The sequence below is a fragment of the Drosophila tropicalis genome, unplaced genomic scaffold, assembly GCF_018151085.1.
Source record: "Drosophila tropicalis isolate 14030-0801.00 unplaced genomic scaffold, ASM1815108v1 contig_1190, whole genome shotgun sequence".
Lineage (NCBI taxonomy): Eukaryota > Metazoa > Arthropoda > Insecta > Diptera > Drosophilidae > Drosophila > Drosophila tropicalis.
In genome coordinates this window covers 2,773,908-2,789,410 of record NW_027172561.1, presented here as the reverse complement: position 1 = coordinate 2,789,410, position 15,503 = coordinate 2,773,908, and the positions used below count along the sequence as shown (strand labels likewise).

Genomic DNA, 15,503 nt, shown 5'->3' with positions numbered 1-15,503 from the left:
TCTCATTCGTTGTTGTGGTTTGCGCTCTCGCTCTCTTTCTCTCTCTTGCTTTCTGTCCCACACTCTCTCAATTATGCGCTCTGGAAGTCTTGCTAGCAGGACCCACTACTTGCAAATAAGCCTGTGGCAGAGGTGGGGTCAAGGTGGCAATTGTAATTGTCAGCATTTATCGGTAGTTAGATATTTATTAGTTTCATAAATTGTTCAGTTTTGTTTGTTTTTTTCTCCTAATCCTCCAATATCGCCGGCAAGTTTCAGCTCGACCCTAGCGCGTGCTTGATCTCGCTTCGCTGAGTGTCTGTTGTGAACTAATGCCAGTTATCGGACTCTTTGACTCTGACTCTGCGCTCATTATTATCTGTTAGAGTTGACAGCACTAGCGATGTTTCTATCCCGCTAAATATAGCCGTTTTTCTATTTTGTTTCAATCTGTAGTTCCATATGTTCATAGTGGATCCACAAACATGTAAACGACTGATATACAGTTGTCAAAAGTATTTACACAGTTATTGTTTGCGACAAAAGTATTTTCATTATGAAAATGTACTCTTATTCTTTGACTTCAGTTTCTAAAAAAAGTTGGTTTTGCTTTCTTTGGGACTAAAAAAGCTCCAATTAAAATATTAAGATTGATAATTCGAGAACCAACTATTAAAATGGTGAAAACACGAGAGTTGAATATTGAAATACGCTCTGAGAGCAAAGATTAGAATGTTGTCTTGTTGAAATTTACTTACAACAACAACAAAATAAAAGTAAATAAAAGTTGCAGAGCAAAGCTTCTTGTGTAAATACTTTTGACCACCCCTGTATAAATGTATAATGTTGGCCGTGACTGTTACAATAATGTTCTTGTTTTTTTTTTTTTTTTTTTTTTTTTTTAATTATCCACTAAAACAATTCAATAATTTAATGTCCAGTAAAGTGAACAGTTTGGCTTTTTTTTTTTTAAATGTCATCACTGCACATTGGCGATAATCATTTCGCTCTCTTTCTCTCTCTCTCTTTCCCTCTCTTTTACTTTCTCTCTCTAACTTGCTGTATTTTGGCTCTCTCATTTGTAAACAAACATTTTTTGTTTAAATTTCTTTTTGTCAGTTTCGCATCATGGCAGCTAACAACAACAGTAGCAACATACATAATTTGGTGCCGGGAACGGTAGCGATGCCACCATCCGTGATCGCCTCTACGGGAACACCAGCGGCAGCGGCCCGCCAGTCGCTGCTGCAAGCAGCAGCTCATCCCAGAGTGCCTGGGAGCAATTGACAGCTAGTGCCTCCAATAACATAGCTCCCTCACCGACAGCTGGAGCACCAATTGCGACTGGCCCTATTATGAGTGGTGTGGATCATTCACCACTTGCAGCCACTATGAATGCCGGCGGCTCACCGGTGCCCAGTTGTTCATCCCCCTCAACGCCAACTAAATCACATACTCCCTCACCTTTAGAAAGCATGGCCCATACGCCTCAGGGTCCTCCCAGTCATCTGGGGCCAGGAGGCTTTGGTGAGGAACTTACTGCGGAGCTGGTAAATCAGGGATGGCGCAAGTTTTGGTCGAAGCGAGAGAACCGACCTTATTACTGGAACAAAGTGACAGGGGAGTCGCTATGGGAAATGCCTGGAACACGCCCGTTTGATCCTCTGACAGATCCTCTAGGCATTTGTCATGCGGGACCAGGTGCACCGCCAATGACGCCACACCAACAACAGCAACACCATCATCATCACCATCATCATTTAAAGCGGCGACCTTCGGAAGACATGCACATACACCCGCATCCGCATGCCCAGCAGCAACAACAACATCACGTAGGCGGGGGGTCCACCTATGAAAAAGTTTGTTTTGGCAGGACCGTGGGACCTGGAAGTTTGCACGAATGCAGTAATTGTAGAGCGTCCGCCCACGCTTTTACCCCAGCCGCATCCTGAAATTGAAGCCTTAAGAGCTGCCTTTACCATGAAACTACTAAAAACCTACGAGGATCTGTGCATGCGTCGTGAGAATATTAAAGCTCCACGAGATTCCTTTAATCGCTGGCTAATGGAACGCAAGGTCATCGATACGGGATGTGATCCGTTGTTGCCCAGCCATTGCCTGCCTGAAATATCCAGCTCCATGTTCAGGGAGATCATGGCGGATATACCCATTAAGATTGTTAAACCGAAATTTACAGGAGATGCCCGCAAGCAGCTGTCCCGGTATGCAGAGGCGGCCAAACAAATAATTGAATCACGATCGGCCCCCGCGGAGTCCAAGAAAGTAGTCAAATGGAATGTGGAAGACACATTCCAATGGCTGAGACGAACTGTTGGAGCCAGTTACGAGGATTTTCAAGATCGACTTGCCCATCTCAAGCGACAGTGTGAACCTCATTTGGTAGAAACGGTCAAAAGCAGTGTGGAAACATTATGCATCAAGATCTATCATCTATCAGCAGATCATGCGAGAAAAATACGCGAACGACATATCCAATTGCTAAAAGAGCATGGCATACCGGAGCCCACGCCGCCGCCACCGCCGCCGCATTTGAAGAAAGTCTGGTGTTATCCCATACAATTTGCTGTCCCATCGCCCCGCATGCCGGCCATTGAGTATTTGCAGGATCGCGATCACATGATAATAAAGTATACACCAACCACCATGAATCAACCGGATGCCCAGTATATCAATCTAACTTATTTACAAAAACTCGAGCAATTGTATCGGCATAATTGTTTTGATGATAAAAAATTTGATCTGTTCATCGGACGTGTATGGTGCCTACTAAAAAGATATCAAACATTCTTAGGGAATGCTCTTAACTCCTCCCAGGAAGCGGAACTCACACAGGCAGCGTTACCCGTTCCCGTTTTTGAGTGTCTTCATAGGCAATTTGGTGTCAGCTTTGAATGCTTTGCCTCACCATTTAATTCTTATTTTCGGCAATATTGTTCGGCATTCGCCGATACGGATGCTTATTTTGGTTCTCGTGGGTAAGTTTTACAACTTTTCAAAATTTAACATGTTACTAAGTGGTAACCAAACTTTTTCAGACCATTTCTGGACTTTAAGCCTGTTTCTGGTTCCTTTCAAGTAAATCCTCCGCATTGTGAGGAGCTAATTGAGGCCTGCCTATCTCATATTGACAAATTGCTAACTGATACTATGGAACCACTTAGGTATGGTGACAATTGTTAAAAAAAAAAAAATCCACTTAAATCTACTTGCTTATGTAAACTAAACTGTACTCGTTATAGCTTTATTGTATTCCTGCCCGAATGGAAAAGCATCGCAAAGTTGGAAGAGAGCATGTACAAGCGACGTTCGATGGTTGTACTAGGAATGGCCCATGAGTACCGCCACGGCTATCAGCATATGATGCAAAAGTAAGTAATTAAAACTCAAATATTACCCACATAATAATGTAATTGCTTTTTTGCTTAGATCGGAGGTCCTTATCAAATGCATGCAAGGCACACAAGTGGTTTGGTTGCAAAATAGTGCTGGCTATGCGCGATGGGGTCCCAATGAGAATCGGGTGGAGGCTTTGCGAGAAGCCTTCCGACCGCAAAGGGATCGTGAACGTGAAAGGGCCGCAGTTGCAGCAGCTGCCACTGCCGCGGCTGGACCGCATGCCGGGGGGCAACCAGCAGCAGAACACTCAATCATCTTTACCGGCATCTTCAGTGTCTGCGACACCAGTTACGTCAACAGCTATACAGAACTCTACCACTATTAACAGTAGCAGCACTATTATAAGCAATTCTTCTGTGGGCACAATGGGGAATTCCACTGTTATAGCCACATCAACGGCTAATTCCAACAGTGCCGGCAGCAGTCCAGCCTCCACATCATCGCCTTTATCTCCCCATACACCGACTGGGCAGCCGCCGTCACAGTTTCCTCTTACCATTAGCAATACCACAAACTGCACAAATCTAGTGGCTGCTTCACCGACCATGAGTGTACAAAGTGATTGCTCGTCACCCTCATCATCGACCATGTCCCTGTCACCTGCACCAGCATCTGGTGGCTATCCCGATGGATGTTCAGCGGCCACCACAGCGGCTGTAAGCATAACAGCAACGGCGAGCACTTCAGCAGCGGCGGCAGCATCGTCCACCTTTGGTCAAACGGGAAATAGCATTAATAGCTCCGCCACCAGCCAGCCGGTGATAAATTCAGCTGTATAAGTAATTCATTGTCTACACTACATACATAGGTTATAGGTTTTTGCCTGTTCACCATGGCCGTGGCGCAATATAAATGTAACTCGGAGATCGGTAAATGTCAGGCCGGGCATGTAAATTGATGGGCGAAGAAAAGGGCGGGCCCTATATTGTAAATTTTTTTTTTTTTTTTTCGTGGTTCTTATAGGATAAATTCTTAGGGCAAAGCACCAAAAATCATTTTGGATTTGTCACTAACAGAAAACCGCTAAGGGAATCGAACAAATATTCTGATTTATTAATAAATTTATTGAAAGCAAAAAATTGTAAATTATAAAACACAAGAAAAATGAACCGAATCGTTTATACTTAGCCAGATTAAAATTAATATGGTTGCCAAGCATTTTCTTTTTAAGTCAGTGACTGATGCCAATATGATTTTTGTCCCTTAATATACATATAAATATTTTTTTCTTTTCGGTAAAAAGTTTAATATTTAATTGATGTAAATATGTTTTTAATAATTATATATATACATTACCTATATGTATATACATGATTGAGATATACTAACGGCTAGGCCGTTTGTATATCTAATCGATTCGAAAAAAGATAAAAAAAATCTACCCAAAACAAAAATTATAATATAAATAAAACACAAAAATGAGAATCTTATCTGCAAATGCATTACAACTTGGGTAGGGGTTAAATACCTGATTTCGTTTTCCATATTCACAAAAAAATAAAAATCTTAAACAATCTTATGTGAGACTATAAAAATTACCAACTTGCATACAGCTATATATAAATATACTATAAACATATAGGAACTTTTTTTAAACAAAATAAATTTGACAACTAATTTATCGCATGTACAAATCGATTAAAAAAAAAAAAAAAGCAAATGCATAAACGAAGGAAAAACTTTTAAGTAAACGAAATTAACTAACAAAAGTAATACAAAACGACAAAAAAAAAAAAAAAAAAAAACAACAAAAAAAGCGGCCAGCAGCGCAGAGAACCAAATTTGTAATACTTAGTTTAAAAATATTAATAATAAATGTCGCACAATGAAATGTTAATCTATCCCTAGAATCGAAATCGATCAATAAGTAAATCGGAAACGTAGCCAATTTATAGAATCTTTGTAGAAGGCGGCAGATACAAAATTATAACTCACACAAGTTTTTAAATAACCAATGTAATACTATATTTAAGATTAGTGTGCGAACTAAGCTGAACACTTCCTCAAACCTCCATAACGCAAAAAAAAAAAAAAGAAACGTTTTGTGCGCATAATAACAAAAACATAATAAGTCTCTCAAAATTCAAGTTGCTATAATGTAAAGGTTTGATTGTTTTTATATATATATACCTATATATATATTATTTTTTTTTTTTTTTATTAAATAATATTAAATTATCAAAATGCAGCATACTGCATTTGAATGTACCTTGTTCTTTCTTTTTCTCTTCCTGTGTGTGTTTTGTTTAGGAGCACCAATTTGGAGTTGCCATATTTTGTGATATATATTTGTTTATTCTTATACATATGTACATTATTTTCGTATGAAACCGAAATGTGTAGATAAATGCATTCTATTTAATTAAGATGACCTTTATCAGCGGATTGATACCGACTATGATCTGGTGATTAAAGTGATTCTGAATTTTATTCGAATGCTCAAGCAACAAATATCTCTTGACCGCGACGAAGCAGCTAATTATCCTAGTGAAAAAGCAAAGTTTGTGATAGTAACGAATGAAAAATCTTCATCTATATAAAGATACACATATTTTTATATACTTTTCTTTAATAGGTTTTGACATTCATTCTCGTTTCAGATTTTTGACTTATTTGCTTAAACTGATTTAACCTGTATGAACTTCAATTGTATAATCAACATACAACTTATTTAGCCAAGCATCTTATAATTTATAAATTGGAAATGCATTTGCAATTGTATTCAGATATATGTATATTAGTATATACATATGTATATAAAAGTTATCTGAATGAATTTATGATTTTAATCAAATTTTTGTTATAATTGTAAATATCAACACTGGGGAAATTGCAATACATACTCCCAGCAATGAGTGCATAATTGAAAGTGATTAACATACATACTCGAATAACAATTAAACTTTGGATCATATTACTTTTTGGATTTGCACATACATCGTTATAATATGCCATATAATCAAAGAACCAAAAAAAAAAAAACACGTTTTAAATTGAGTTTGCAAAATATTCCAAATGCTAAATTGATATTTGATTTGATTATTTGGTTAGGTATACATATATGAAATACACATATACATATGTATATTGACGCCACCCAAATTTGTTCATGGGCTTAACTATTCTGACAAGAAGAAAAATATGAATTTTTTTTTTAATTTTAACAAGCCTTCATTTGGCTTATTCTACATGATCTCTAAACTGGAATCACTATTCTTGGTCACAACTTCAGTTTCGGATGAGCCCGAACCGGAGCCCGCATCATCGGCCTTTTCATTATCATCTGATTGACTATGACGATGATGATGTGGTGAGCTGGTTAATTGCCAAGCAGGTATCGATGGAACTGTCGCCAAAGGTGCCACTGGAGAGGCAAATTGTTTGCGATTTAATAACAGACCCTTAATGGCATCTAAATCGCTGCGAAAATTGTGGAATTCTCGATTCAATTGCTGTGCCTGTTCCTTTTGCTGGCATGTAAGCATTTCCTTCACCAAATTAATTTCCTTGTTGAGCTCTGTCGTACATAAATCCACCTTTTTGTCAATCTCATCGAGTGCTTCATCCACTGGTTTCTTTTTCTTGCTGCTTTGACCAAATAGAAATGGTGCCAAATATTTCTAGAGGGGAGGAAAATTTCCCAATTTTTGAATTTTCTAAACAATAATGTCAATACAAACCTTCCAAAATATATAAACGGCATAGATAACACCACCAAAAAGAGCTGCCGAATGCAACAGTTCGCGTATTCTGCCCAATACTGTGGTCTGCTGCTGCACGGTCTGTAGCTGCGATCCGATTTGAATTACAGTATTGGGATTACATGGATCTTGTGTGAAAACACCGGCTCGCTCGCATGCCAATTGTATTTCATGGGCCGTGAGACCTTTGGACTGTAGAAATTGTTGCTTTTGGATGAGGGTCGTGTGTCGTACTTTGGTATTTTGTAGAAAGCTAACAGCAGTGGTTATCTTTAAAAAGGGATTTCAAATCTCAAGATTAGACAACATTGCCACCACATAGTGAACCTTGGGTTAACTATTTGCTTACCAGGGATTCCCGCGGTGGTTCTGGCTCCAACTTATCCTGATCTTGTAGCGAAGAGGTTGTTGTCCTTGTGGTGGTGGTAGTGGCTAGTATGGTTGTATCACCCGTGTCCGTATTATTGCTAGTCATTTTTATGTTGATTTTAAAGTCAATTTTTGTAACTACAATACGGTGAAGTACCAAAGAGGTTGTCTTGTTAGTGGAGGGGGGTGCAATGTTGCAGTGACAACACTTAGGGTTGTCAGGTTATTTGATTATTACATTACGTTTCGATTTTAATGCGTTATCGATAAGAAATGTATCACTATTCGATAATTTGGCGGCGTCACTTTAATTTCTCTTGTTATTTTTTGTTTTGCAACTTAGATTCCCACAAAGACGTCAATAATGTTACCAAATCAACTTAAACTCCGAAGTTCTGTGAGTCGAAATCCTATTTGCAATGTTATTGTTTATTTAATTATAAGTATCTCCAGCTACGCCGAGTGTCCAAAGAAGAAGACGTTGACGGCGATGAGACTACAACAAACCGAAATATACAAAGTAAACGGCGAATTAGTTTTCGTGACAAGAAATCTGTACGAGTATTTCAAATTACGGAGAAAACACGTTCCTACGACAACTCCTACGAATTGTCCGATCACACAAACGGCGAGGAAAGCGCTACAGCGGAATCAGGAGCTAATTCAGGAGGAGCAGCAGCAGTATCCCTAGTTACCTTGTCGGATAAGGAGAATGTACCGCTGAGTTCCTTTCAAGTGGATTCAACCTTCAATTTTCACACTAGTATTGATATAACTTTGTTGCCCAATGAACGAAAAAGAAGGTGTGGTAATGACAAAGCTGTTGTCATTGGGCATCCCAACGAATCGCTAAAGGAACACCTTACAAGCAGCAGTTTGTGTTTATCACCAGCAAAACGGGATCAACTGAGGAATAATTCTTTAAAGCATCCCATATTCGATAAAACAGTGGATCTTTTTCCGGAAGACATAAGATCGTCACAAAAGCATGGGGATCAATCACTCGCCATTACACCAGTTTCAAAAGACACTCCTGCAATTATATCACCATTGGGCGTTTGTAGACTACAATCTTTCGAAATCGAAAATGAAGACACTACGCCATTGAAAAGTCTCAGTCAACCTTCTGGTAATGCGGCCAAAAATGACAATATGTTTGATACTTCAATAAACCATTCATTTGATAGTCCAGTTCTAAAGAATAATCAACATCTAGAGTCTTTTCAGTCTTCACCATTGATATCGATGGACATGATTTCGGTTCAAGGTATCAAACCGCCAAAAAATTTTAGACAATTGAATGAGGCAATAGAAGCTGGCAAAATTAGCGTTTGTCCAGATGGCCCCAAGACGCCCTCCACAGATAGAAAAGCAAGACATCCTAAATTCCTGAGAGACTTTGAGCAGGAAACCGGAGTCCAAGATACATATGAGAGTTCCCTCGGCATAATTAAACCAAGGCCAACATTGAATTTTAATGAGTCTACTATAATGTCAAGTCCTGCTGCAGTTATTGTTCCTACTTCTTTCCCGAAACACAAGCTAAAATATCGTTACTCCCAGGCGGATGAGATATTATTAGACAATACAAATTTTCTAGCCCACGCAAAGTTGGGTGATGAAACAGAATCCTGCAATAGTTCAAGTCACGCGGAATCGCCAGACATCAGCAACATTAACTCCAAGCTGAAGGTAGAGCATTTAAGCCAAAGGGCTCATTTCCATGCTAAGAACGTGAAAATCCCAAAAACCGAGTTGGAGATGCAAGCCAAATATACAGAAATTATGTCGCTGCTTCAAATGGAGGAATCCGTGGAAGAAGATAATTTAATGAGTTCATTCAGGGAATTGCAATTAGAATCTGAACCTTCCATGAGAGATTTCGCAACCACGAACACGGTTGGCAAAGACATAGCCATTCAAGAAGGAGAGTATCAGATTACCGAGCAACTAATAGAGAAGCAAGTTCTAAACTACACAGAGAACCAGCAAACAAGTAACTCCAAAATGGATTTAGACGAGTCGATTAAAAACATTGACCTTTGCGATAATTTAATGGCTAAGACGGAGCATGCTACGTTTAAAAAGGAAAGTACTAAATTTGGCATCACGGCGGTACTAGCAGAATCTATAAAGGACTATGACCGAATGGAACAGGATTATACCGCTGGTATTCCAAAATTGAGAAACACTTTGCATTTAGCCACTCCCATGGATGAGAGCTTCGGCAATTTAAGTTTAGTTTCGACGGCAAATCCTATAGCAATGCATCAAAGATCCAAGGCCAGGAGTACTATGCTCATGTCAGAAGCCATAGAATTGGATGCAGCGGCTACACATAAAGGTGTGACACCTGTTGTCCCAACAGGAATTTTTAATTCCAAAGCCAGAAACACTTTACTCTTGACAGAACCTATAGAGGAAGATTTGACGACAACTAGCCAAAACATTTCTGAAAATCCTCTCACCAAACTTCAAAAACCCAAACCCAGGAGTACCTTGCTGTTGTCAGAGCCAATAGAAGAGGACACTGTGGTTTCTCATAAGAATTTGCCGTCTATTGCCCCAACTGGAGGTGTTAAGTTTACAACTCGAAACACTTTGCTCTTGACAGAACCTATAGAAGAGGACTTGAATATTGTAAAACAAGATGGTCCGGATTTTCCAGTTGCTAACGACAAAAAATCCGAAGCCAGAAGTACTTTGCTAATGTCTGAACCCATCAAAGAGGATACAGACGTTTCTCCGAAGGATTGCCAAGAAAATGCCGCAACAGGATATCTTAAATCCAAAGTTAGGAATACTTTATACTTGACAAAACCTATGGAGAAGGACTTGACAACTTCTAGCCAAAATATGCCTCAAGTTCCATCAACCAAATATCAAAAACCCAAATCCAGGTCTACTTTGCTTATGTCGGAAGCTATGGAAGAGGACACAGTTGCCTCTCATGGGGATACACCGGCTATTGCCCCAACTGGAGGTGTTAAGTTTAAAGCTCGAAGCACTTTGCTTTTGACAGAACCTATAGAAGAAGACTTGAATGTCATGAGACAAGATGATCCGGATGTTCCAGCTGCTAACCACAAAAAATCCAGAGCCAGGAGTACTTTGCTAATGTCTGAACCTATCGAAGAGGATACAGAAGTTTCTCCTAAGGATTGCCAAGAGAATGCCGCAACAGGATATCTTAAATCCAAAGTTAGGAATACTTTATACTTGACAAAACCTATGGAGAAGGACTTGACGACTTCTAGCCAAAATATGCCTGAACTTCCATCAACCAAATATCAAAAACCCAAATCCAGGTCTACTTTGCTTATGTCGGAAGCTATAGAAGAGGACACAGTTGCCTCTCATGGGGATACACCGGCTATTGCCCCAACTGGAGGTGTTAAGTTTAAAGCTCGAAACACTTTGCTCTTGACAGAACCTATAGAAGAGGACTTGAATATTGTGAGACAAGATGGTCCGAATATTCCAGTTGCTAACCACAAAAAATCCAGAGCCAGGAGTACTTTGCTAATGTCTGAAGCTATAGAAGAGGATACAGACGTTTCTCCTAAAGATTGCCAAGATAATGCCGCAACAGGATATCTTAAATCCAAAGCTAGGAATACTTTATACTTGACAAACCCTATGGAGGAGGACTTGACAACTTCTAGCCAAAATATGCCTGAAATTCCATCAACCAAATATCAAAAACCCAAATGCAGGTCTACTTTGCTTATGTCGGAAGCTATAGAAGAGGACACAGCTGCCTCTCAAGGAGATACACCGGCTATTGGCCCAACTGGAGGTGTTAAGTTTAGAGCTCGAAACACTTTGCTCTTGACAGAACCTATAGAAGAGGACTTGAATATTATAAGACAATATGGTCCGGATATTCCAGTTGCTAACCACAAAAAATCCAGAGCCAGGAGTACTCTGCTAATGTCTGAAGCCATAGAAGAGGATACAGAAGTTTCTCCTAAGGATTGCCAAGAGAATGCCGCAACAGGATATCTTAAATCCAAAGCTAGGAATACTTTATACTTGACAAAACCTATCGAGGAGGACTTGACAACTTCTAGCCAAAATATGCCTCAAGTTCCATCAACCAAATATCAAAAACCCAAATCGAGGTCTACTTTGCTTATGTCGGAAGCTATAGAAGAGGACACAGCTGCCTCTCATGGGGATACACGGCCTATTGCCCCAATTGGAGGTGTTAAGTTTAAAGCTCGAAACACTTTGCTCTTGACAGAACCCATAGAAGAAGACTTGAATGTCGTGAGACAAGATGGTCCGGATATTCCAGTTGCTAACCACAAAAATTCCAGAGCCAGGAGTACTTTGCTAATGTCTGAAGCAATAGAAGAGGATACAGAAGTTTCTCCTAAGGATTGCCAAGAGAATGCCGCAACAGGATATCTTAAATCCAAAGCTAGGAATACTTTATACTTGACAAAACCTATGGAGGAGGACTTGACTTCTATCCAAAATATGCTTGAAGTTCCATCAACCAAATATCAAAAACCCAAATCGAGGTCTACTTTGCTTATGTCGGAAGCTATAGAAGAGGACACAGTTGCCTCTCATGGGGATACACCGGCTATTGCCCCAACTGGAGGTCTTAAGTTTAAAGCTCGAAACACTTTGCTCTTGACAGAACCTATAGAAGAAGACTTGAATGTCGTGAGACAAGATGATCCGGATGTTCCAGTTGCTAACCAACAAAAATCCAGAACCAGGAGTACTTTGCTAATGTCTGAAGCTATAGAAGAGGATACAGACGTTTCTCCTAAGGATTGCCAAGAGAATGCCGCAACAGGATATCTTAAATCCAAAGCCAGGAATACTTTACACCTGGCAAAACCTATGGAGGAGGACTTGACAACTTCTAGCCAAAATATGCCTGAAGTTCCATCAACCAAATATCGAAAACCGAAATCCAGGTCTACTTTGCTTATGTCGGAAGCTATAGAAGAGGACACAGTTGCTTCTCATAGGGATACACCGGCTATTGCCCCAACTGGAGGTGTTAAGTTTACAGCTCGAAACACTTTTCTCTTAACAGAACCTATAGAAGAGGACTTGAACATTGTAAGACAAGATGATCCGGATGTTCAAGTTGCTAACCACAAGAAATCCAGAGCCGGGAGTACTTTGATTATGTCTGAAGCCAAAGAGGAGGATGCAAAGACTTTATATGAGAGTTTACCAGCTGTTGTTTCACCTGAAAATCTTAAATTCAAAGCCAGGCATACTTTAGTTTCGACGGAACCTATGGAAGAGGACTTGATGACATCCAGTCAAAATATTTCCAAGATTCCGGTCATCAAGCATCAAGTACCCAAACCCAGGAGTACTTTACTATTGGCAGACGCCATCATAGAAGACACAATGGGTTCTGCTGAGGAGTTGCCAGATACTAGCCCAGCAGGATATCTTCAATCCAAAGCCTGGAATACTTTACTCTTGACGAAACCAATGGAAAAGGGTCATAGCCAAAATATTCCCAAGGTTCCATTGACCAAACATCAAAAATCCAAAGCACGGAGTACTTTGCTTATGTCAGAATCCATAGAAGAGGACAGAGAAGCTTCACTTAAGAGTTTCAACATTGATGAGTCGTTTTCTAAATTCGATATACCAACTGTTGAAACCGGAATACAAGTGAAAAATAGGGATGTATTAATACCAACAGAAGCATCAATGTTGACTTTAGGTAAGGATTTCAATAATGCACACACTTCTCTTATGTCAGAGGAAGTTGACAAAGATAGAACTCTTCATCAGAACTTGTCAATTAAACACAAAATGTGCAGTGCTAAACTAGGTCGGCACATAGACCTGGATGTGGTAAACACGCCGCCCAATAAAGCAAAGCGAGCATGCTTTGCAATTACTCCAGGTCGATCTCTTATTGAGTTTGAAAATGTCGAAGAAGAAACGGCAGTGGATAGCGCACATCAAGTGCCAGTTCGCAGGAATCCAGTGCCGAGGACTCCAATGTCAAGAGTCAAGAGGTTACACTCACAATTGACTCCAAATCTTCCACAATCTAAGAAGCGCCTAGCGCAATTTCATGAACCCATCACTATTGATCAAGACAAGGAATTTGATGTAGATAAGACTGTACAAGTTTTGCGGTGTGCTAGAAGTAGAGAACTTTGCGAAAATGCTGCCACATTTCCAGACAAATCCATTACCATTTCTGATGTCTCCAACTATTTTGAGATCCAGAGAAGGCAGGATCAGGAGCAAGAAAATAAAAAGAGTGAGAAGGGACAACTGAATGAGCAATCGCGAAGAGATACTATGGAAGGGGAGATGATTCCAAGCGAGGGCATCCAGACATACAATAAATTTATAAACATTACCGGTGACACTATAGTTATTCCTCTACTAGATGAATCTTCGCAACAAGAAATAGATGAAGTCCGACTAAGTTTAGTTTCCAACCTGATAGACGAAGAGGTTGATAGAGATGAAACAGAAATGGATGTTGATCCACTTCCAGCATCTACGACAGTAGACGGTGATGTGTGTTTGGAGATGACATTAGATCGACCAATAGCAGCTGGGACAAGTTCCTCCTGCCGAAAATGCCAAAATTGCCGTCGATCCCTAAGCAGTACCATCATCACCGAAGAGTCCTTTATCCTGTCACCTATAAAAAATCAAAAACTAATTCGCAACTTGGAACAATTGGAACGACTACGTGAAAAGCCGCACTTTAATGAGATTCATAAATATTTTGAACTTAAAGAGTGTGAGCTAAATTATAGTATCATAGCTCTTCCAAGGGCAGAGCAAACTGAATTGGAAGAGGAATCGAGTTATAACGTCCAAAGCATAAAAGGTAACGAAATTATGCAGTTGTTTGGGGATCTTCCGCAAAGGTAAGCTATCTCTATTAAGTATTGTGTAAATCAATTAAAATCCTGAATTCCTTTCTCTACCGACCAGAAATAAAAATCAAGATGAAACAATTTATCGTGAAGACATTTTTGAAAGCATCGAATGTCGATTGGCGACAGAGCAACCCCAATGGATATTTGACCATCAATTAAGAGTGTCAAGGAAAATGCTTTTCACTCATCGACAATATGCCCACGTTTTCCGTATAGGAATGACGTACGATTCTTTAGATAATTTGGATACGGCTATACGTATAACAGCCATCCAGTTGGAGCCCACTAGGCGTAAGTATAGTATTCTATTAAGTTATACATTTAATCTTTAGCTACGATTCTTAACAGCTCTTTCAAGCTGGATACCATTAGATTATGTTTTACATTTTCAATTGGGCCTAAAGCTACCCGTCAAGCCACTGGATTTCCTAGGAGGTCAAGATGTTGAGTCTCTGATCACATTTTTGAAACAAATCAATCAAATTTGCCTAGACATTAGGACACGAGTCGGTCAAATGGCTAAAATCGTATCATCTAACATATCTACACTTATTAGGTAAAATAACTGTAGAAGAAAACCTTTGTTAATGTTTTCTCCAGTTTAAGTGATCCATTGACTTTTTTTCAGACAAAAACACCGAACAGTAGTGAGGAAAACATCATTCATAACTTCCCCAATTGACTCCCATGGGATAATGCGGATACAGGAAAAAGTGTTCATGGTCGAAATAACCAATTTGGAGGAGATCTCCTTTAAAGATATAGTACAACCGCAATTACATATGTTCGATAAAAACATCCAGTTTTTGCCCAAGGGCGTGGCATTCCTAGAAGCGTTTCTGCCGAATCCAGAAAAATATTTAAGGCAGGACAGTAACCAGTGATCCATCATACGACTAAAACGTCTCTTTATTCATTTTAAATAAATATTTTCAAATTACTAATGCTATTATTATGTTATATAAAATACACTCTGCATTTGTATATACAACAATCTATAAATAAATTTGCGTTTATCATATCTTTTTAGAATGCAATAGTAACGGGTATTTTTTGAATATCGATTAAACCGAGTGTAGCAGTTGTCAACGCCTATCGATATATATATTTTTTTATCTCGCTGGGGTAATCGGTTTTG

At 39.4% G+C, this 15,503-nt stretch overlaps 3 protein-coding genes across 3 annotated transcripts; 2 read left to right on the top strand and 1 right to left on the bottom strand.

Moving 5' to 3' along the window:
- The first annotated feature begins 1,098 nt into the window (after positions 1 to 1,098).
- On the top strand, positions 1,099 to 4,826 carry Pcif1 (Phosphorylated CTD-interacting factor 1). The gene is given in 7 exon segments (XM_068294267.1): positions 1,099 to 1,198; positions 1,201 to 1,817; positions 1,819 to 2,975; positions 3,036 to 3,161; positions 3,240 to 3,368; positions 3,427 to 3,604; positions 3,636 to 4,826. Coding segments are annotated over 7 exon segments (2,838 nt in total). The 5' UTR covers positions 1,099 to 1,107; the 3' UTR covers positions 4,176 to 4,826.
- Positions 4,827 to 5,945: 1,119 nt separating this feature from the next.
- Positions 5,946 to 7,681, bottom strand: Pex14 (peroxin 14). Its single transcript, XM_068294255.1, has 3 exons — positions 7,447 to 7,681; positions 7,077 to 7,367; positions 5,946 to 7,016 (listed from the first exon to the last, which is right to left on the bottom strand). Exons 1-3 carry the CDS (start codon positions 7,570 to 7,572, stop codon positions 6,582 to 6,584), a joined length of 852 nt encoding a protein of 283 aa, XP_068150356.1. The 5' UTR covers positions 7,573 to 7,681; the 3' UTR covers positions 5,946 to 6,581.
- A 76-nt stretch (positions 7,682 to 7,757) lies between these two features.
- On the top strand, positions 7,758 to 15,386 carry Spc105R (Spc105-related). The gene is made up of 5 exons (XM_068294243.1): positions 7,758 to 7,863; positions 7,920 to 14,353; positions 14,421 to 14,656; positions 14,714 to 14,921; positions 14,994 to 15,386. Exons 1-5 carry the CDS (start codon positions 7,831 to 7,833, stop codon positions 15,247 to 15,249), a joined length of 7,167 nt encoding a protein of 2,388 aa, XP_068150344.1. The 5' UTR covers positions 7,758 to 7,830; the 3' UTR covers positions 15,250 to 15,386.
- Positions 15,387 to 15,503: the final 117 nt, after the last annotated feature.

Excerpts from the sequence above, each read along its gene's own strand:
- Spc105R (XM_068294243.1), top strand. The coding sequence starts at position 7,831 with ATGTTACCAAATCAACTTAAACTCCGAAGTTCT. Across the intron at positions 7,864-7,919 it reads AACTTAAACTCCGAAGTTCT|CTACGCCGAGTGTCCAAAGA; the intron begins GTGAGTCGAAAT and ends AAGTATCTCCAG. Across the intron at positions 14,657-14,713 it reads CCAGTTGGAGCCCACTAGGC|CTCTTTCAAGCTGGATACCA; the intron begins GTAAGTATAGTA and ends GATTCTTAACAG.
- Pex14 (XM_068294255.1), bottom strand. The coding sequence starts at position 7,572 with ATGACTAGCAATAATACGGACACGGGTGATACAACCATACTAGCCACT. Across the intron at positions 7,368-7,446 it reads AACCACCGCGGGAATCCCTG|ATAACCACTGCTGTTAGCTT; the intron begins GTAAGCAAATAG and ends CCCTTTTTAAAG. Across the intron at positions 7,017-7,076 it reads CCGTTTATATATTTTGGAAG|AAATATTTGGCACCATTTCT; the intron begins GTTTGTATTGAC and ends CCTCCCCTCTAG.